Source organism: Numenius arquata, chromosome 1 (genome assembly GCF_964106895.1).
Source record: "Numenius arquata chromosome 1, bNumArq3.hap1.1, whole genome shotgun sequence".
Classification (NCBI taxonomy): Eukaryota; Metazoa; Chordata; class Aves; order Charadriiformes; family Scolopacidae; genus Numenius; species Numenius arquata.
This window is the reverse complement of record NC_133576.1, coordinates 3,269,263-3,291,235: the sequence shown is the minus strand read 5'-3', so window position 1 is coordinate 3,291,235 and position 21,973 is coordinate 3,269,263. Positions and strand designations below refer to the sequence as shown.

The 21,973-nt window shown below is 40.3% G+C and overlaps 1 protein-coding gene across 1 annotated transcript in view; it reads left to right on the top strand.

Annotated features, from left to right (window-relative positions):
• Window positions 1–21,668, top strand: part of VWF (von Willebrand factor) — a 145,593-nt gene extending 123,925 nt beyond the window's left edge. The window contains exons 44-52 of the mRNA XM_074168927.1: window positions 964–1,074; window positions 3,008–3,191; window positions 3,975–4,015; window positions 8,898–9,014; window positions 12,307–12,405; window positions 16,231–16,359; window positions 18,125–18,164; window positions 20,699–20,796; window positions 21,322–21,668. Coding sequence (XP_074025028.1) covers window positions 964–1,074; window positions 3,008–3,191; window positions 3,975–4,015; window positions 8,898–9,014; window positions 12,307–12,405; window positions 16,231–16,359; window positions 18,125–18,164; window positions 20,699–20,796; window positions 21,322–21,510 — 1,008 coding nt within the window. The 3' untranslated portion in view covers window positions 21,511–21,668. The remainder of the gene's footprint in view (window positions 1–963; window positions 1,075–3,007; window positions 3,192–3,974; window positions 4,016–8,897; window positions 9,015–12,306; window positions 12,406–16,230; window positions 16,360–18,124; window positions 18,165–20,698; window positions 20,797–21,321) is intronic.
• Window positions 21,669–21,973: the final 305 nt, after the last annotated feature.

The following is a 21,973-nucleotide window of genomic DNA, read 5'->3' as shown; positions in this document are numbered from 1 at the left end:
ATAAAATAGTATTTTATATACCTTAAAAAGATATTTTTTTTTTTTTTTTACAAAATTCTTGTAATTATATATGACGTATCTAAAAGCAGAAGTGACATAGTGATTTTTTTTTAAACTGGATGCTTAACATTCACATAGAGTTTTCTCTCAAAAACTACCAAATAGCGTGGCAATTCTGACAGTCACCCTTTAAAGTGAACTTGCTTTTCCTTTTGCACTCCTCTGTAGGGCCATTTTATTGGAAAGACTTGCTCTTTACAATTTGCTAGCGCATAAAAGAACCTGCTCACATACGATAAACAAACATTTGGAAATGACTGCTGCTTAATGCTATTGAAATAGCTCGGTGTCCTCTGAAAGCATTTTTCTTTTACCTCTTTCCTTTCCATTTCGGCCTGTTTATGTCATTATTCTTTTCTGTCTTGTGGCAAATCTTTGTGCTATTACATATTTGAGCAGATCTGGGTGATTTCAGATTCCTTTCCCTTTCTCCCTTTCCCTTTCTCCCTTTCCCTTCTTAGGCACCATCAACACTTTCTGTACCCCAAGAGGGGTGCTCCATACCACACTACAGAAGCTGATACACTTACAAGGCCTATTAGTTGATTGGCATAACCTGAGCAAGGATAGTACCTAGGGTTAGTCCATGTAGCTGAAGTGAATATGTCTTCAAAAGATACATTAAGCAGGAACTAATGAGAGAAGAATTTCTGCTCCTAATGTTGTGTGCATTTTAATTTCTTTTTTTTCTGACAGATAATGATTTAACAGGATGCTGAGCTGGGTGGACCACTTATTTGTTTTGTAATGGCAGCGTGTGGCCTTACAGTTCTGTTTTCAAACTTCCCTTGCCATAAAAAGTTGCTAACATTTAACATTTATTCCCAGTGTTTTCTTTTAGGGCTAATCTTCTCATTTGTCTCCTGTTCCTGGATCAGTCAGTCCTTTTCTTTTCTACTACAGGGTTACAAATATATCGTCCGAGAAGGGGAGTGTTGTGGGAGATGCCAGAAGACTGCCTGTGAGGAGCAGCTATTCTGGTCTCGGGGTGATGCAGATCCTCTTTTGCATGAGGTGAGGTGGCGATGGCATGGACACTTCCTCTTCTAGCAGAAGTGCCCTGGAATTATTTTGTGTTCCGTGCAAGGAGGTGAAGAAGATATGAGCTATTTCTTCTATACATCAAGCAGCGCTGAAAAACAATGTTGTTTGGGGTGTATGACTTCCTTGGTTTTAACAAGCAAACCCTCCCCATCCTTTTCGGGCTCTCAGGAAGCAATAGTTTTGTGTAAACTTAGTAATTTCACAAACGGTTGCTCAAAAGAATGTTAACAGAACATGATGCTTCTCTGGCTGTAGGCTATTTGTTTAAATTATCCCAATTAATTTGTATTGCTCTATGGATAGCAGGCAGATGGGGTAGTGGATTGCTTGAATTTCAGAGTCCTATTCAAATAGGATATCCTATTTGGTACCCACTGAAATACCAGGAAGTAAATGAGGATAGAAACATGAATTATTCTCTGGTTGCTAAATATGATTGCTGCATATCAGATCAGGCTGCAGTGGTCCAGGCCACACTTGTTTTCTGCTCAAAATAACAGTTTATTTTCAGCAGTGTGCCTCTTCCCTTAGGATTCAAAGAGCCCAGTGGGAAGTGAGTGCATGAAAACAGCCATTTAAAATGTGCTGCAGATACCCTATACTCTGGAAAGCTATGTGGATATTTGTTTCTTTTCTTGCCCACCTTTTTAATTTCTTCAGGCTATTCAGTTTGTTCTGTTCCTAACCCAACTACCATTGGCAAGCCTTTGCCTGCCCCAGTAGCATTAAATTGCTTAATCCTATGCGGAGCTTTAGATTCAACAAAGGGAGGAACAGTAAGTTAAATATATGTAAAGTAACAGACCACCTCTCCATCTTTTCTTCCCTATGTCTTGTTCTTCATAATTTGTCTGCATTTTCATCTATCTCTCCTACGTCTCACGTTCACATATTTAATATCAACTTCTTAATTGCTTCTTTTACAAAGGCAGTCTGCTGCTGTCTTTTACAAAAATGTTAATGTATCATTTTTCAGCCTGCTTCTTCCCTGGTTTTACCAAGGGCATTTCTTAATGTGGATCAATATTCTTCTCTGCTTCATAAAACAAGCCTTCAGAAGGCCTATTTTAATATCCCACAGTGTCTTCCTGATTTCTGTTGTCCTTATACTTTGCTCTGTCTTTCTTGGTGTGTGTCCTCTTTCAACTCTTTTGACCTTAACTAAGTATTTAACACATGAGAGAAAAGTATTCCCTAACTTTCTGAGCAAAGATGTTTGAATTTACCGGAACTGAGCATTTGATCTTCACCTTCACAGTTCTTGAAGTGTGTTCAGAGGGTGTTACCAGTGGAGGCACACTTCAAAGCAGGGATCAGCTCCTCCCTGCATTGAGCTGTGACAGCATTTTCTTTCTGCCCTGTGGTGATACCTCTTCCCATAACCGCACTTGAAGTTCCCACCTCATCTGACCCGTGGGTGATCACAATTGGTAGGGCTGTCAATAGGATCCAGTCTCTTCCACATTTGCAAGTTTTTTTCAAGTCTGGAGCCTATTGCCAAAACCTATTTTGGGCTTAGCAGAGCTGACTTGCAGCAGGTTCCAGCAGAAAGAGGGCCAGCTCGGCTACAGCGTGCTGCAGTGCAGCCAGCCACCAGGTAATAAAGGTAGATTTAAATCCAGCTAAGAGTGCTTTTTCTTCTTCACGTGTTATTTCACCTGCCCCTTTATTTTTCACCTTAAGGATTCTCCTGTAACTCCTGTAGTCCACGAACCAAGCAGCTGACTGTCCTACAACCTGATTGTCGTGATAAGGATTTGTGCAGAACTGTTGAGCGACAGACTGTCCCCAAGGCAGTAAAAGTGCTTTTGCAAACCTGCATGTTGGCTGTGGTGGTCTTCCCTCTACCCAGTGGCACAAATACTGCTGCCTGTTATTTAATCCTTTTACAATTTCCCATCAGGTCGGCACAGAGTGGCGATCCCCTTTCAACCGTTGCGTTATCAATGAGTGTGTCCAGGTGAACAACGAGGTGTTTGTGCAGCAAAAGAATCTTTCTTGCTCTCAAATGGACGTGCCCGACTGTCCAGAGGGAACTGAGCTGCGTTGTAACCAAATAATAGACTGCTGTCCTTCTTGCAGATGTGGTAAGTTTTTTGTGTACGGCAAGCGGAATCGAGAATGAATCATCTCATGTCTTGACCTCCTGTTTGCCAACAGCAATTTCAAAAGTGTGTTATGCAAGTATAGTACTGCCTTGAAGCACTCCAGGATAAGTTAGACATTGAGTACAATAGCACCTGCTGCTACTACTTCATCTTTCCGACTGATGTCCGCTGTCTCCTTTAAACTACTTGCCTTTGAAGCCGTTTTGCATTGCGTCAGAGAGACATACCAGGCTATGTCTTCACAGCTCCAGCCTGCGTTGTTAAGCATTTAAAAGAGGTTTTGATGTGCTTTTGGCCTAGGAAGGTTCAACGCTCTCCCAGGTGCCTCCTATGAACAGGGAGGTTGCGTGCAGCCACGCTGTCTTCTGTGTGTCTCAGCATTGTGGCTGTGGCCGTTTCCTAGGACGAAGGAGGAGGAGGAGGAGAAATACGCACTGTAGCTTGCAGAAAACCTAAGTGCATCTTCTGAGAGTGTGAGACTCGAACTGGAAGGGAAAATTTATATGGTGCTATGTACTTGTTAAAGCAAAAACCAAAACAACAAATAACTCAGCAAGAGATATTTGGGGGTGGGATTCAGGATAACTCTGACAAATTGTTACCTTTCAAGGTATAAAGTAAGAGGGCTAAATCATGCCTCTCTACAGTGGAACTGGCTCTGAATGTCCTCAATTGAAAATCTGTTAAGTCAAAAAACCATATGAAATCTTGGTAATGTCATGATAGAGGTAATGCTAAAGGGAATACTATCTTCTTTTTCAGAACCCCTGAATGGTTGTCCTTTGAATGGCACTGTTATTGGGGTAAGACACTATTCCTTTTATTTGCTGTGATGATAAGACATTTAGATATAAACATGAGCTTTTGAAGAACACAAACTTCCCAGAATACACATAAAGCACCCAGGGTGTCTTTATTCAGACAGAATCTCTGCTAGAGAGACCTTGGGGTAAAAGCAGTGGCAACAGGCTCAGCACGTGTATGTCCAGTTGGTGACCCTGCCACAGACTTCCTATATGACAATGAGTATCTCTGCAAAGTGGGGACAGTAAAGTTTCCTTATCTTGAAAAGATGATGAGAAAAGCACTTAGAAACTGTGGTAATCTGCATTCTGTAATGACTTGCAGGCTACCAAACACACAGGAAACTATCTGCGAGGGATAATCTCAAAAATGATCCTTGCCCACTTTGGGGAAGCAAAAACTTCCCGTATTCTACCTAGAGGATAAAGCAGATTAAAAAAGGATGGAGGCTCTTGCTCCACCTGTGTGGAAAGAGGGGTATCCCTCCTTGGCTGTTAGCAGGGACAGGAAAGCTGAGCTTCCTCACTGTTTGACCTCTGTCCCCTTTCAAGATCCCTGCTGATATACCCTCAGAGGAAATTTTTTCTCAACTGCATATTTAATGGATAGATTAAGACATGTTTAACCCAGCCCATGACAGTGGGAATGATGGGAGTTGAGCATCTGATCTCATTTATGCCGAATTTTTCTTTGGAGAGCTCTGTCAATTGTCCATTGTTTCCCTAAATCCATATTCTGGCAGCACCTCTGGTGTCAAAGAGCTCTAAATATTCTCATCATCCCCCAGGGAAACAGGTCCTCTTTAGTCATTTAACCTAACTTTTAACCTATGTATTCCTGCATTGTCAATGAATGTCTGTCTTTTTCATTTATTTAAGAGGTAAGTTTACCAAAATCTCTTTGGACTTTTGAGGTATGGCAGAGAGAACTTTTCTCCATCTATTTTTGTGGCTTTTGATTTTTTTTTTTCATAGTTGATAGGCACAAGTTTATCAGTTTGTTAGAACTAAAGCCCTGTCATCAAGCATCCATCATTCTGCAGGGGGGATTACTTCCCTGTAGAATTAAATCCAAGGAATAACTCTGCCTTTCTTCTCAGAACACTGGAAGAAGGGTTTTAAAGTGGTAAAATCTGAAATAATCTGCTTTCTCGTTGCTGTCTCTATTTGTCTCCTCTAGAGTATGTTGTCATAACTAGTTGGGGCATATTATAAAGACCATACTTTTAAAGAGTGCCATGCAGTATAGTAATTGCTAGCTCTTGCCACCTCCTGTTGTATAGTTATGCATATATATGTTCTGGGTTGCAAAAAGAAGATATCTTTCCAGCTGCATGGTGTTCTTTCATGAGCAGCTATTTTTTTTCTCTCCCAACAAAATGTTTATCTGATCTGTCAAGTAAAGTCTTTGTTCTATCTTCAAGCATTTTAAAATATTTTAAAATACTGTAAAATAAAGCATAAGCAAATTTTGAAACAAAATGTCATGTTGAAGGCAAGATGAGAAGTATCTGTATTTTGAAGACTTGAAATATTTCAGCTTCTGCAGCATTGAAAAAAAAATCCTATGTTCCCAATTTGGAATGAATTCATAAGGAGTTTCAGCTGATGCAATACTACATTTTGATCCATTCTTATTTGCTATCTGTCTATATAATAAAAGCTGTTTTTAAAATGTTTTATTTTTTTTTTTTTAAGACAACTTTTAAAATGTGTTATTGTTCTTCCTGACAATTAGTCATTTTATCAAATACTGCCTGTGCAAGATTTTGAGGGTGTAGGTAGGCCCCAGCTGTTGCATTACTTCTGTGATCTTGCGTTGCAAATGTCAAGCATTACTGAAGTTAGCATTCAACAACGCAGTTACCAAAATATTTTCTCAGGATGGAAAGTGTGAAATTCAAGTTGAGATGTAATCTTGGAAGATTTCTTAAACAAAGCGACCATTTTGATTTTAAAAAAATATCAGATAATTAAATTAAAAAACTTGTCTTAAGTGAGTATTAGAACTTGCCTTAAATGAATGAACTATTCTTTGCAATTAAATTAGCTTCATTTAATGACTTATTGTAAGCTAATTAGGTATATGTCTGAAAGGTTTTGAGCAGCTGGCGTTACTATAGCTGTATCTTACACTATTCTGTACTTCAATGACTGTTCCAGAGCTCTAGTCAGGAAGGAAGATGTGGTGTCCACAGAAGTTTATACTTCCTGGATTTCAAAACCTTTATTCTGGGTCCTTTAAGAATAGGATTCAAATTTCATTTTATATCAAGGGAAAACTTTGCTCCATTAACTCATTCACTGAATAGTTCCAAGTTTTGAATTTTTTACTGCAGTTCTGTTAACTGACTGTGTCCTTAATCCCTTTACATTTTTGTCTTGTATCTGGTTACCAATATTATATTCCAGTAATTTGGTGTATTGCATTCACTCCGCTGTTCTTAGCAATGCTGTGGACTTTAACTGCAGACTTCCAAGCAGGTGGCTGTATTTACCAAAAGGATTATCTGTATCACTCATCTGTTTTCCCAGGCTTTTACTGAGTGACATTTTTGAAGGAGATCTGAGTAGATTTGGGCTTTATGCAGGTTATTTTGGTTGCACTGAGTAACTCTGGGTTAGCAGATGTTGGCATTTCATTCTAAGTTAGCCAAGAAAACACGATAGGTGTATTATATAAAGGGAACAAGATGTATCAATCCATTAATTCACTCATTTCTGTCACGCTAAGCTATGTTTGTTCACAGAAAGCTATTGTTAAAGCCATTTGCATGCTGATCCCTAAATACGTTAAATATCATAGAACTAAGCTGTAATGCAAACTTTGGATCAAGGTAAGACCTTCCCCCAAAAGTTCAAGTCACTTGTGTGTGAGGATTTTGTTTCAACATGTCTCTAATAAGCCCCACGTTCCTGCTCATAACTGATTTTAGTACAAGCATCTTTGTTGCATTTAATTGGAATGTTAGGACTATTAAAAGATCCAATGAGGATAACAATTTTAATATCAATTGTGGCTTTAAAGATGCTTTCTTCCTAGTGTGAAAGCCCAGATCTACTGAGACATTCTGTGATAAGCATTTACTTTTAGAGGGCCTGATGATGATAATAAACAGAACAAAACCAAATATATTTTGAAATGGGCCACCACAATGAGGATATCTCCCAGATTTGCAAGGTTTTTGTATGTACATGCATGCATGAAGCTGCTAATCAGTAGAGCGATACTAGTGTCAGTGGATTGAACGTTGTTGTGAGGCCATGTAGTCTGTATCGAACTATCACTTTGGTGTCTGAATGCTTTCCGATGTTGAGAGTAAAGAAGAAGTCTTAGAGTTTCATATGACATTTGCTATTCATCCCTTTCCCATATGAAAATGTTATGAATGTGTCCTCATGCCTGCATCCATTGAGGTCTTCTAACCCTCTGGATTAATGACCTGATATTCGCTACGAAAGATTAAACCAAGAAAGCTGAAGGGCTCTGCACCGAGGTCTCAAGCTGGGTTGTTAAAAGACAAGGCATCTCCTCATAGGTATTACCACCCCATCATGTTGTTTGTGGAGGATCTTTTTTATAGACCGCCACAAACCAAGAAAAAAGTCATTGCTGGTGCTTTATAGAAAACCACTGAGGCATTAGGACTTTCGTTGTGCTGGGGTGCACAGTAAGAATGCAATTAAAATTCTTTAATCAGAACATTTGTCCTTCAGTGGATATGTCAGAGTATTAGCTCTGAGCTACCCACAAACCTGGTACCTTTACGGTGTTACTCTGGCCAACTTCTTGGTTTTGCTCCATTGGTTCCATGAGTGTTTATTCAGTGTGTAACAAGAAAAAATGGAATTTGAAGATATACACAGTATGTAGCAAGAGAAATTCCTGTTCCAAATGAAGCTGGTAGTGAAATTCCATTGACACTTGAAGCACTACTCAAATCTTTTATAATGTAGTGATATTCAGTGTCTGTTTACTTTATTATGTTTTAGAAGTTCTTTGTGGAAGTCTTTAATAGGTTCCTCCATTTTTTCCTTTCAGCCATAGTGGTCTTATATTTTGAGGTTGAAATGAAAGGCTGTGTGCTTGGAAAGCAGGAAGACTTTGTATTTAGAATTCCTTTCAGCACTAAGAATCCAATTACTAACTCCACATCCTTTTGTTTCCTATTAATAATGTGGCATTTTTCTCTGTGCATTTAAAATGCCGTTTTTGTTTGCTTTGAAAAGGTAATGGGATTCAGAAAACAAGGTGCTGGGGAAGAGCTCAGGGAATTTCAATTGTGTGCCAGTTCAGCCACTGATTTGCTTGTAACTATGGTCAAGTCCAGTTCTTCACTCAGTAATTCTGTTTCTGGTTTGTTTGGTTTTGGTTTTTTTCTTTCTACTTTCTCAATTTTTCACTTTTAGGCCTCTAGAGATTCTAACCAGTGTTATTACAAGAGCAATGACAATTACTTTCTGCCCATGATCTGTGGGTTGCAATGGCTCAAGAATAAAAACTTGTTGGTAAACCAGTTCATTATACTCATGAAAAATGAACTGGTAGCAACCACCCAACACATGGTCAAGATAGGTCATGACAAAATCTTCCTCATCTCTTTCAAAGAGAACAAAATAAGAAATGCCAATGTCATTTCACAGATGAAGGGATTCTAGAGAGCTTACTTGAAAAATGGCTTCATTCTACGCTGCTCGTTTTGGAATTACAAATGCAAAAATTTGGGTCTCTGGAAAATGGGCCCATCAGTTTTCCATTTTCTCTTGCAAAGAATTGCAAAGCAAGATTTAATGGAAGAAACTTAACCTGGATAAAATTGCTCATTTATGTGCTTTGTTGAAGATACAGTCACTGACTTGCAAACTGTTTCTAATGTTTCAGCCATGGAGACGCCTGATGGTGGATCAATGCACAACATGTGTCTGCTCCCTCCAGTCAACATCTTCTCAGAGATATACTCTGAAATGTACAAAATTAAGCTGTGAACCATGCCCAGCAGTAAGTGCAAGTGATCTGGATGTTCTGGTTAAGAATGTGTCTGATGAGAAGGTCATGTTCTTCATTGTATATACCAGTTTATGTTCTGTGCAACTATGGGACCTGTTGCCTTTCTTGAAGTTTTTCTGAGAAGTCGTATCCCTGTGTTCTTCTTTACCTGAATTAGATTGTGCACCAAATGTGATATTAATTCACAGTGTAGCAAAGGTAACTTTTCACAGTACTCAGGTTCACAGGCACGTTTTTATTGTGTATTTTAGACTACTCACCTTTACGGCAAAATAAGGTTTGGCAAACCATTGGCGACAGGAACTGCTGTCGTCTTTCCTACAGTATTATCTGACCCTCCAGGGATTGCAGCTCAGCCAGATCTCCATGTTTCGGGGCTTTCCTATTGCTATTCTGAATTTAACAGCTGAGCTCAATAATATTTTTTTCTGGTTCCCAACCATGCTTTAGGTGATTTGAGATGATTGTCCCCATCAGTTCAACTGGCCTTTTTGAAGTCTGCTGCTGCTTTGCTGCCATCATCAACAAGGAATGAGCTTGGCTGGGAAAGCCAGATGAAAATAACTCCCATTTTTACTCCCCTGAACAACAGTGTGGCTGGAGTGCCCGACGAGTTCTGCTTAATCATGTAGTTTTGTCTCTTAGCACCAATACCTCAGGTAGAAGTAGACCTAAGCCCATTGCAGAGGTTGGCTTAATCTCCCCCCTGTCTGAAGAGCACAGACCAGCAGCTAAGTTTCACAGAAAATGGCTTAAATGCCCCATCCTCTTCTGCCATTCTCTGGATAATGGATGGAGCCCAACGGGTCAACCCAAACCCAGGGTCTGTGCAAGCAGTGGCTGTTGCACCAAAACGTTGCATCTCTAACATGATCGTGTGGGATCCTGGCTGATATCCTGGAGAGGCATACGTTGAAGGGTCCTTGCAAAACGGACAGGCGGAGTTTTGGATGAGTCCAGTTTTCAATCCCTAAGTAGAACCAGAAAGGACAATGTAGTAAGCCAAGTTTCTGTGGTTTCATCTGCACTGAACAGAGCAAGACTGCAGGCTCAAATTATGTCCTGCAACCACTTATCTTGAGGAATTGTCAGCAGTGTCCCAGTTGGCCCATTCTAACTAGCAAACTTCCAAATAACGTGCACAGGTCAGTGGTTAGGACAACCCAAAGCCAGCCTGTTTTGTAGGGAGAATGCAGTTTAGACATACACATGATCCACTTGTCTGCAGGGCCAGAAAACTAGCCTTGACCCCCTTTATTTGATGGTACGGATGTAGCCTGTGACAAAAGGGAGAACCTGGAATACTTTTGGTGTTCTGGACCCTAATGTCACCCCTTCTGTAAGGTATGATTATATCCACAGGCTTCTGAAAGGAAAATAAATGGCCAAGCTCAGTGCTGAGCATCATTCTCACTTCCACAAAATATAACCTGGCAGGTCAATGAAAAAAACCCAGATACACTAGAATGAATCCGTGGCCAGAAACATGTGTGCATATGGATGTTCCCACACAAAAATACACAAACATCAATTCTTGCCTTTCAAAGCAAGAAACCAGCTGTAGAAATTAAAGGTAGAGGAATCAATACAATACATGGTAAAAAAAACCCAGGGAAACGTTCCTCTTTTGCTCCTTTCACCACCCACACAATTCCCAAACAGCTCCTTTCCCCCACCTGACCCAAAAATACAGACTAAACAAAAAACCCTGAAGGAAGGGCAATTTCCAGTTGGGCTTATTAAGCTATGAATTCGTGTTTAGGAGATGTGCAGCTCCCCAAGGGAGGTTGCAGTTCTAGGCCTACGTATCCCTTTGTAGCCATTGTAATGAATCTTTGGAGCTTGAGGGGAAAAACATATCAAATAAGACACAGAATGTCTTCATCCCTCTAAGGCCGATGGGATTCACGCACATACTTGGGATCTTTCCTGTCTCAGAGTCATTGATTTCATTGTATACCCAGATTAATAGCAATTCCTTCATAGTGGATAAAATAATGGGTTAAGAGTATATACTCGCTCAGGAGCACCTGCTTTCTACTGGATGCCGAAGCTGTGAAAGTAAATGCACCGGTAATTGAAGTGCAGCCAACTGCAGCATATCCTGCTCATCAGGGGCATTTTATGACCTACTTTTTAGGTGCTTACGGTTTTGCTAGTAGAGCAAGTTCACCTAAATAACAATGAACTATGTTTTCTTCCAATGATTTAATAGTAAACCCCCCACCCGCCCAAAATTCTTTTTCTATAAAAAACATATGGATAACATGCATGCCTTCACTCAACCAGAAAGTGTTTGTTGTCTTAAAAATGTTCAGCTCATCATAAGCAGCTGTTGGTTATGTGTAGCAGCTGGAGACATTACTTTGGGACACTTCATGTGTTAACTCTGTTCCTTTCTGGTTTGGTTTTGGGGTTTTTTTTTTCGTCTTTTTTTTCTTTTTATCCACTCTGTACCTTTTTTCCTTTCCATCTAGTGCTGCTCAGTCTCACTGAATTTCACTGAATTTTTAGAGTTGGAAGGGACCATAAATATCATCTAGTCCAACTCCCGTCTCCTGTATCCTGTCTCCTTTCCTTGCCACTATTTTTTCCTTCCTGTGTCATTTGTGGGTCTCCATTATTCCTCTTTTCTTTCTTTTTCTCTCCTTTTTCATCTTATTGTATCATATACCTTCTCTGCTGCTTTTTTTATTTTCTTGTTTAATCAGGTCATTTTCTTTTTAATTCCATAGTCCAAATTTTCCACTTAGCCTTTTTCCCCCCTTTCCCTGTCCACTACTCACTGGTTGTTTTGCCCTTTTCTCCTAGTTACAGCATTTCAAACTACTTTTCCAAGTTGCGCTGTGTAGTATTCATTAGCTTTACAGAGAAGCTCCTGTACACCACAGACGTGAACCGTATGCCACTCAAAACATTTTAATAAGTTTCTTACCCTCTGCTACTGTTATGTGTTGTTTAGTGAATCTGACCTTGCAACTGTTACAGTCAAAGAATGTCGAATTTAGTGGTCACAGGAGGCTTTGTACTTGGAAATAAACTTATCTCCCTATTGTATAATAAATCAGTACAATGATAAATGCCAGCCTTTATAAAGCAAAAAAAACCCCAAAATATGCAACTAGTTAGATTAAGCTGGTCTAGTCCTAGTGTATAAAAAAGCATTTTGGTGGTTATCACTTTGTCCATTAATTAAAAAAAAAAAACAAAACACCTCTACAAATAAGTGTAGAAAGCATGCTCAAAAGAAAACCAACTCAGAAAAATGTCCTTTACTTTCTAGAATTACAGAAGGCAGGAAATCCCTGGCTCTTGCTGTGGAAAATGTGTGCCAACTTCATGTGCCATCAGGCTGAGAGATGGAAGGCTTAAATATCTTCAGGTAAGTTTTAAGCACTTTTTCTTTTATTTATGAGTAAATGTAAATGTAACATAGACTTCTGGTGAACCCAAAGAAAATACTTTTTTTTCCTCCTTTTCGGTTAGGCAGACATGGTATTCCTAGTGACTTTTCTTTTGTATCTCAGAATGGTTTCTCAGTAAAATTTTTGTTGTTGTCGTTGTTTGTAAATTAAAAAATGGAGACTTCATACCACAGTGCAATATTACAGAGGAACATTCTAGATGTACCTGCAAGCATGAATATTGTCAAGGAACTTTAACTGGAATATGAGCTCAAACAACTACTTAGAGGAAATTAAAAACCTCATTTTGGAATTAGAAATGGAGAATTTAAGTTAAGAATGTGAATTTTGAAAAATTTCTCCAGCATGATAGGTTCTTAAACAGGACAGGATATTTTTCTGGTTAAAACCCATTAGTTGGTCACAAGAAAGAGCGTATAACATTTTCTTTTATTCTGTTCCTGAACTAAGTTTTAGATGGGGAGAGTATGGGAAGAACAATGAAGCTAGAGAACAAGCCTTAAAAGAAGGGGATGAGGGAACTGAGGCTGTTTAGTCTGGAGAAAAGGAGGCTGAGGGGAGACTTTATCACTCTACAACTACCTGAAAGGAGGTTGTAGCCAGGTGGAGGTCTGTCACTTCTCCCAAGTAACAGGTGATAGGACAAGTGGAAATGGCATCAAGGCACACCAGGGGAGGTTTAGATTTGATATTAGGAAAAATTTCTTCACTGAAAGGGTTATCAAGCATTGGAACAGGCTGCCCAGGGAAGTGGTTGAGTCACCATCCCTGGAGATATTTAAAAGAAGTGTAGACCTGGCCCTCAGGGACATAAAGGCAGACTTGGCAGTGTTATGTTTACAGTTGGACTCAATGATCTTAAAGGTCTTTTCCAACCAAAATGATTTTATGATTCTGTGTGGAGGTGTGGTGGTGGTTATATGTACTTTTTAAAAGAAGCTCCCAATTCAGCCAGGAGTTAATTATTCATGTATATTTTTTTAAAGGACAAGTCATAGCCAAACTCCCAAGTTTCTCACTTCAAACAGTTTCTCTTTTGAGTTAATGGAAATTTCTTCTCTATTAAGAGCTGAAAAATTTCACTGAATTTCACTGAATTTTTAGAGTTGGAAGGGACCATAAAAATCATCTAGTCCAACTCCCCTGCTGAAGCAGGATTGCCCAGAGCATGTCAGAGCATGTTACTCAGGACTGCATCCAGGCGGGTCTTGAAAATCTCCAGAGAAGGGGACTCCACACCCTCCCTGGGCAGCCTGTTCCAGGGCTCTGGCACCCTCACCGGAAAGTTCTTCCTCATATTTGAATGGAACTTCCCATGTTCCAGCTTGTGCCTGTTGCCCCTCGTCCTGTCACTGGCAACCACTGAAAAGAGTCCGGCTCCATCCTCCTTCACCCCACCCTTTAGATACTTATAAGCATTGATAAGGTCTCCCCTCAGCCTTCTCTTCTCCAGGCTAAAGAGTCCAAGCTCTCTCAGCCTTTCTTCATAAGGGAGATGCTCCAATCCTTGAATCATCCTCGTTGCCCTTTGCTGGACTCTTTCCAGTAGTTGCCTACCCAAAAAGGTCAGGTTTAGGTAGTCTTGACTAAGCTGTAATCAATATGGCTATGGAAGTAAACAGAAGATGGTAACTTGGTTATGCAGTGTTATGCAGGGAAAAGTTATGCAGGGAAAAGATTAGAAAGGCCAAAGCTCAGCTAGAACTGAACCTGGCCCTGGATGTTAAAAACAATAAAAAGAATTTCTATAAATATATTAATAGCAAGAGGAGGACTCGGGAGAACCTCCACTCTCTCCTGGATATGGAAGGTAACATAGTGACAAAGGATGAGGAGAAGGCTGAGGTACTGAATGCCTTCTTTGCCTCGGTCTTTAGCAGTGGAGTAGGGTGTCCCCCGAGTACCCAGACCCCTGAGCTAGCAGTTAGGGGCGGGGAGCAGGACGAAGCCCCCGTAATTCTAAGGGAGATGGTGAGGGACTTGCTCCATAACCTCGACATAAACAAGTCTATGGGCCCAGATGGGATTCACCCGAGGGTTCTGAGGGAGCTGGCAGAAGTGCTTGCAGAGCCACTTTCCATCATCTACCAACAGTCGTGGCAAACTGGGGAGGTCCCAGCCGACTGGCGCCTAGCAAATGTGACGCCCATCCACAAGAAGGGTCGGAAGGATGATCCAGGGAACTACAGGCCTGTCAGTCTGACCTCGGTGCCTGGGAAGGTGATGGAACAGATCATCCTGAGTGCTATTATGCAACACATGAAGGATGCCCAGGTGATCAGGCCCAGCCAGCATGGGTTCACAAGGGGCAGGTCCTGCTTGACAAACCTGATCTCCTTCTATGACAAAGTGACTCGCTTGGTGGATGAAGGAAAGGCTGTGGATGTCATCTACCTAGACTTTAGCAAGGCCTTTGATACAGTGTCCCACAGTATCCTGCTGGAGAAACTGGATGCTCATGGCTTAGATGGGTATACTCTCCGCTGGGTTAAAAACTGGCTGGAGGGCCGGGCCCAGAGAGTGGTGGTGAATGGAATGAAGTCCAGTTGGCGACCGGTCACGAGTGGTGTCCCACAGGGCTCGGTACTGGGGCCGGTTCTCTTCAACATCTTTATCAATGATCTGGACGAGGGGATCGAAAGCACCCTCAGCAAATTTGCAGACGACACCAAGCTGGGTGGGAGTGTTGATCTGCTGGAGGGTAGAGAGGCTTTGCAGAGGGATCTAGACAGGCTGGATCGATGGGCTGAGACCAACGGGATGAGGTTCAATAAGGCCAAGTGCCGGGTCCTGCACTTGGGTCACAGCAACCCCAGGCAGCGCTACAGGCTTGGGGAAGAATGGCTGGAGAGCTGCCTGGCAGAAAAGGACCTGGGGGTGTTGGTCGACTGTGGGCTGAACATGAGCCAGCAGTGTGCCCAGGTGGCCAAAAAGGCCAACAGCATCCTGGCCTGTATCAAGAACAGTGTAGTGAGTAGGACCCGAGAGGTGATCGTCCCCCTGTACTCGGCACTGGTGAGACCCCACCTCGAGTACTGCGTCCAGTTTTGGGCCCCCTACCACAGGAAAGACATTGAGGTGCTGGAGCAGGTCCAGAGAAGGGCAACGAAGCTGGTGAGGGGTCTGGAGCACAAGTCTTACGAAGAGAGGCTGAGGGAGCTGGGGTTGTTCAGTCTGGGGAAGAGGAGACTGAGGGGAGACCTTATTGCTCTCTACAAGTACCTGAAAGGAGGCTGTAGAGAGGCGGGGGTCGGTCTCTTCTCCCAAGTTACAGATGATAGGACAAGAGGCAATGGCCTCAAGTTGCGCCAGGGGAAGTTCAGGTTAGATATCAGGAAATATTTCTTTACTGAAAGGGTTATCAGGCATTGGAATGGGCTGCCCAGGGAGGTGGTTGAGGCACCATCCCTGGAGGTATTCAAGAGAGGAGTTGACATAGTGCTTGGGAATATGGATTAGTGTTGGGTGGTGTGGTGGTGTGTGTGTGGGTTGCGTGTGTGGTGGTTTTTGTTTTTGTTTTGTTTTTTTTTTTTTTTTTTTTTTTCATTGGTTGGACTAGATGATCTTAAAAGGTCCCTTCCAACCTCTGTGATTCTGTGATTCTGTGATTCTGGTTGATAAATAACTCTGTTTATTAAAGATTTCCAGGTTTTATAAACTTCACCACCATGGTACATTAATTGAAATATCAGTAAAGGAATAGCCAGGTTGTATAGCATCCTGAAAACTAAACCGTCCCATGTTGTTTCTGTGTAAAGCTAACAGCCTTTAATTCTTTACAGCCAAATGAATCACTTCAGGATGGCTGTGACAGTCACTCCTGTAAAGTAAATGAGAAAGGGGAATTTATCTGGGAAAGGAGAATCACTGGCTGTCCTCCATTTGATTCCAGACGGTGTTTGGCTGAAGGAGTAAGTAGTGACATGTGTCCTGTTTCCAGGTTAAACATAGACTCTGTCATGTTTATGGTTCTGTATATAAGGACCTTATGTGTATTAGGGTGGAAAAAACCCAACCCTCTCCCAGCATCTTGGCTAAACTGAATTTGAACTTTATTTGAAATTCAGAAAAAAAGTAAGTTTTCTTTATTTTAAAATACATGCTGGTTTTATGTGGAACCATACTGCAGGGGATATGCTGAGCTTGCAGTAGTTCTGTTCCATACGAAGCAGCAAACATAAGAAAATGGTTGTTCTAATAATATTTTCAGTTTGGTATCCAGAGCAAAACTGTGTGGATAATTACACAAACTGAGAACACGGTCAGGTCTGTCCCCTTTTTCATATGAATATCACACATGAAACGCTAAGACTTTTTTTTTTTTTTTTTCTCTACCCTCATATGAAGTTAGGGAAAGGTATGTTCACAATGCTGTAGGAAGAGCTCAGACTTCCTACATTTGCAGTTGTTCAGTGTAATGGTATAATAAAAACCCCACTCAACATGTCCACCCATCTTTCCTGTGATTTGAGGTTAGCCATACACTGAGGAACAGAGGGCGGGTTGGGAGGTAACACCTGGGGTCCTGCTTTTGCTCATCTAGCATCACACAGGTGTTTACATCCACCTGTCCCTGTTTTCTTGGGCACAACAGGAAGCAGGAAACCTTTAGCAAATCTTGTGCCCAAACCCCTCTCTACATACACATCAAGCAAATGGAGGATTTTATATGCATAATGCGGGAAGAATAAAGCTTCTACAGTGCATTTCTCACTTCGTGAAATCAGTACAGCACACACAGTTTTGTTATACAACCAAAAATTTAGAAAAATACTGGATTATGTTACAGACTTAGGGTTATTAATACATACCCATATTCTAAAGATCTTCATTGAAAATCAGTGAAGGGTAGTTTACTTTTTAACTGGAACTTCCCAAATTGCATTTATTCTCCTCCCATCAAAAAAAAAAAACAACCCACCACAAACCCACAACTTTTTCAGCTATAAAATTAATAGTTTCATTTAGTTACAGATGGAAAGTTTAGGTTTTAGGTTTTTTAATTAAAAATGCCTCAAAACTTTTTCATGTAAGTTCAGGTGTGTAGAGCAACAATGGCATCACCCTGCAGTATAAATATTTCTCCGGGTCTTTTTTTCCTCTATGGGTTTTCAGTAATTTTCCACCATACGTATATTTTTCAGAATTATTTTCTACATGGTAGTAATGAAACAAGTGAAATTAAATTTTTGGCTGTTAAGACTTATTTGACGTGATATTTTATGATGATTTGCCTGTATATTTTCAGCTGTTGTGAAATAGGCATGCTTTTATCTATATTGCTAAAAAAATCAAGAGGGACTGGTTAACTTCCTTTCTTAAAAAGCCTTAAGACTTGAATGTTATTGGTTTTATCCCTCTGGTTCCCAGAAATTTATTTGTATTCAACATCTTTACTTTGAAAACTCCTAATATAAGGTGAAAGCGGTACTTTCAGGTTGTGGAACTTGATAATATAGTAAATTATTTCCTATCATTTATCAACAAATATAACACAAGTTCAAAACCCTAAAATGGATAAGAGATAATTAATAATGTAGATTATATTTTTGTGCAATATAGAAATACAATTTTCTTGCCTAATACCCTGTGTTAAACATCCTTCTGTATTCTTCCAGCAGAACAAACGTGTATTACTTGCGCCAAAATAGAAGTGTTCTTTGTTTATTGTTTTAGGGCAGAATTGCAAAAATTGGCAATACCTGCTGTGACACATGTAAGTAAATAAGCCAAAATTTTTTGTATGGAAATTGCAGAGAGTGTAAGCTACTAGGTAAGGAGCTACATTTTGCATAAGATGCAGTTCAATGAAACAGACCTAAGCAATGTGGTTAAAATAAACCAGCGAACAAGTCCACCCTCTGATCAGGATACTGCTGCATGTTTTCTCCTCTAGAACATGTGTTTTGACAGTATTCACAAGTGCTTAGAAAGAAAGAGATACTTTCCACATTTTATGCAGATGTTAATTATGAATGTTTTATTTCATTGTTCATCTAAAGATAATAGGAACAGTATTATACACACAGGTTGGCAAGTCACATAACCCGATACTTAATATGTGAGGCAACCACTTCATAAATAATCAATCAAGCTAAAATGAATTTAGCAAAAAAACACCTGGTATTAGTAATGTAATTTTGATTGTTTTTTGATGGTGTATTAACTAAAAAATGGTAGGAGAAATGCTTGTTAAAAGTGCATTCCTATTGAACAGCTTGATTGCATCTTAAATTCGGCAGTTTAGGAGTCAGTCCTGCAACTCTTAATTTCATGCGTCGTTTTGTAGATAATCCAAATGTCAATCAGGCTGTGAGCATAGGAAGGGTTTGCTTACATGAGGAAGGATTGCAGGATTGGGTTCTCATTTCTAAAATGAATCTCTGGTGCTGTTGTGAACAGACAACCTCTCAGTTTTCTCCTTTGTAAGTAAAAAATTAATAATACTGTAGCTCATTTAAAATAAAAAAAAAAAAAGTAAGAAAAGGTTGATATTCTCTTCTAAGGTCAGAATATCAACATCTTGCCTGTATTCTGTTATCTCTTTATTTTTATTTTTGTTTTTTCCTCTCTGCATGTGTTAATAAATAAAAGATGGCCAGCATAGCAGCCCATCACCACACTGGTACAGTAACTGCTGTAATAATACCCCCGATGAAGGATGTTAACTCCTAGAGAGTTTGCAGCCGCTGCCTGTCTGTATAAGCACTGAGTTCCGGCTTGAGAAATAGAAGTCAGAAAGCTATTGAGATAGAGTGTCATCAAATGGTTCAGACAGGTAATTTAGTTAAGAGAGCTTTAATCTACCAGGCTTCAAGTAAGGAATACTGAAAATTATTTATTAACAAAATCAGATTTTAAGATTTAAAAGACAAGGTGGTGGGCAGGCTCTTCTAATTGAGAACGCCTATCACTGCAATTGAGGAGAGGAGAAATCCAGTACGAAATGAGCACAGCCTAATACATACATTTAACAGTTATAGTGATTTAAAAATGATACCTCCTTGTAGCAGCAAAAGCAAACTGATCTAAGTGAAATATTGCCTGCCTGAAGCATCCCTGAGCACCATGTCAACTCCTCTCTTGAATACCTCCAGGGATGGTGCCTCAACCACTTTCCTGGGCAGCCCATTCCAATGTCTGACAACCCTTTCAGGAAAGAAATATTTCCTAATATCTAACCTGAACCTCCCCTGGCGTAACTTGAAGCCATTGCCCCTTGTCCTATCATCTGTAACTTGGCCTATCATCTGTAACATATTGTATGGGCCTTCAAATCCTTATTCCCATTGATGTTTGCTTGGACACAACTAAAAACATAAAAGTCCCATATTACAGCAGTCTTATTCCTGGTTGCTTCTCTATTCAGGCACCTCCATAAGGAAAAAGCCAACATACTGCATCCAGCCAACTAACCATGGGTTATCAATTGAAGGACGGTGATTAGCTTTGAATCAAACAGATACTTCTAGATATCAAACTCTCTCTGTCCTCTGTATTTATGTCTTTCCACCAGGGCACTCAGTAGCAACACGCAATCTGTTACATACTCTACAGGCAACACCAAGGTTTGGCAAAGCTGCTGTAAAACCAGAGTAATTTAATTATTCTTAAAAGTCAGATAATAGAATAATCAGTTTCTCATGGACACAAACTTAGATATAGGTACATTGCCTTCCCAGGTCTTGAGGAAGTTTGTCTTTCAGGCACCTCAGTACCATAAAGAATTGGGCAAAGAACTTGTTCTCTCAAGTTCAAAGCACAGGTCAGAGTGATGCCTTTGGTTCAGTAGAGTCTTACATGGCTTTGAACAAAAGTTGCTTAAGAAGCTAGTTTTCACTTTCTTATGCTATGCTTTGGCAACTGGAGTTGGTTAGTGTGTCTGAGGGCAGTGTTCCAGGCTTTAAGTACGTAGGAGCACATAAGTGAACAGGTATATTTTCTCATTAGATTTTTGTGGTACTAGCACAAGATTATTGCAAAGGATATTCCTTATTTTCCCACTTAACAAAGAAGTTGCATCTTGGCTTGTTACCTCTTTTCCCTATTGATGTCAATTGCGTATCTCTCTTGCTTTTGCAAAGGAGGCACAGTCTACAAAAAAAGTAAATGAGAGTAGTGAAGTAACTTGAGAACAAGTTGATAAGTCAGGATCAAAAAGGTGATGGAGCTGTATTGAGTCTGATGACAATTATTTTGTTTGGGCTTTTCAGCTGTGGCCTTTGTGTGTGACTTTTTTTAACTTGGTAGGTGTGGAAGTGGAATGTCGACCAGTAAGTAGCAGACTGCAATACAGGAATACCAATGGATGTGTGGCTGAAAGGGAAGTGCCTATTTCTCATTGTGAGGTAAGGAACAAAAGCAATCTCCCCTGCCCCAAGCCCTGCCTTTGCCCCCTTCCTCTCTTCCACAAGGGAAACCTTTGCCTCCACTACGGCTTCACTTCAGAAAATAGAGCATCAATTTCTGTCCTTCTCATTGACTCGCTCAGTGTAAACCTCATTGGCATTTATTTCCTAAAGGAATTTGGTGATGCTGAATTTTCCCTATTCAAGCCAGCATGAAAAAAGGCAGATATGTTAGACACAAAGGCTTTGTTCCTACCACTCTCCTGTGCTTCCATCAGAAATTAATGACTCTGAAGTGGCTTTGTTAGGACCTTCTACATAAAACAAAGAATTTTCATCGGAGTATTGGTGAAGCTGATTTTCAGATCTGAGTCTACAGTTAAGCACACATATCCTTCCTCAGGCTCTGAAGTTGATTTATGAGAGTGCAAAGCTGTCCATCAATGTTTTGAAGTGAAGAACCTGGATTCTGATTTTGCTGAGGTCTGGCACTGTTCAAACTTCGTATCTCTTTTTTCCATTTAGGGCAAGTGCAGAAGCAATACCAGATACTCTGTTGAGACAGGGAAATGGGAAGACCTGTGCAGCTGCTGTACAGCCACTCAAACAACCATAGTCACAATCCCTCTCCGGTGTGCCAATGGGACGGTGGTGCAGCATTACATCCCTTCTGCCTCTCAGTGTGAATGCTATTCTCGGAAGTGTACAGACTGAATATTTCCAAGAAGCCCAGTTGTGTAATCTCAAGTTTTATGATGAAGGAACTTTACAGTGCAAGCCTCATTTTCTCTCTGTAGACCATTTTATCCAGTAGAATCCTGACTAACTAATGGTATCAACATAGCAAACAATAAAACTTACTAGCACAATGGAGCATTTTTCGATTATTGGCATTATTTATAGATACAATATTGCAGGTTGTATTGTTCTTTCTCATCATCACCAGGTAGAGTAATTCACATTATTAAAAATACCCCCAAAAAAGCAAACCCACAACATAGTAACAGAAACAGTCACTTCTACTTAAAGAACATTATCCTGAAGCATTTAGCATTGTCTTCAGAGATATTACATTTGCATTTGCCACTTCAGACTGTAGTGATACACTGTGGACTTGTAGGTTTTTGGTCTTTTTTTCCACCTCCAGTCAGGGAGTACACTATGGCATAAGACTTCA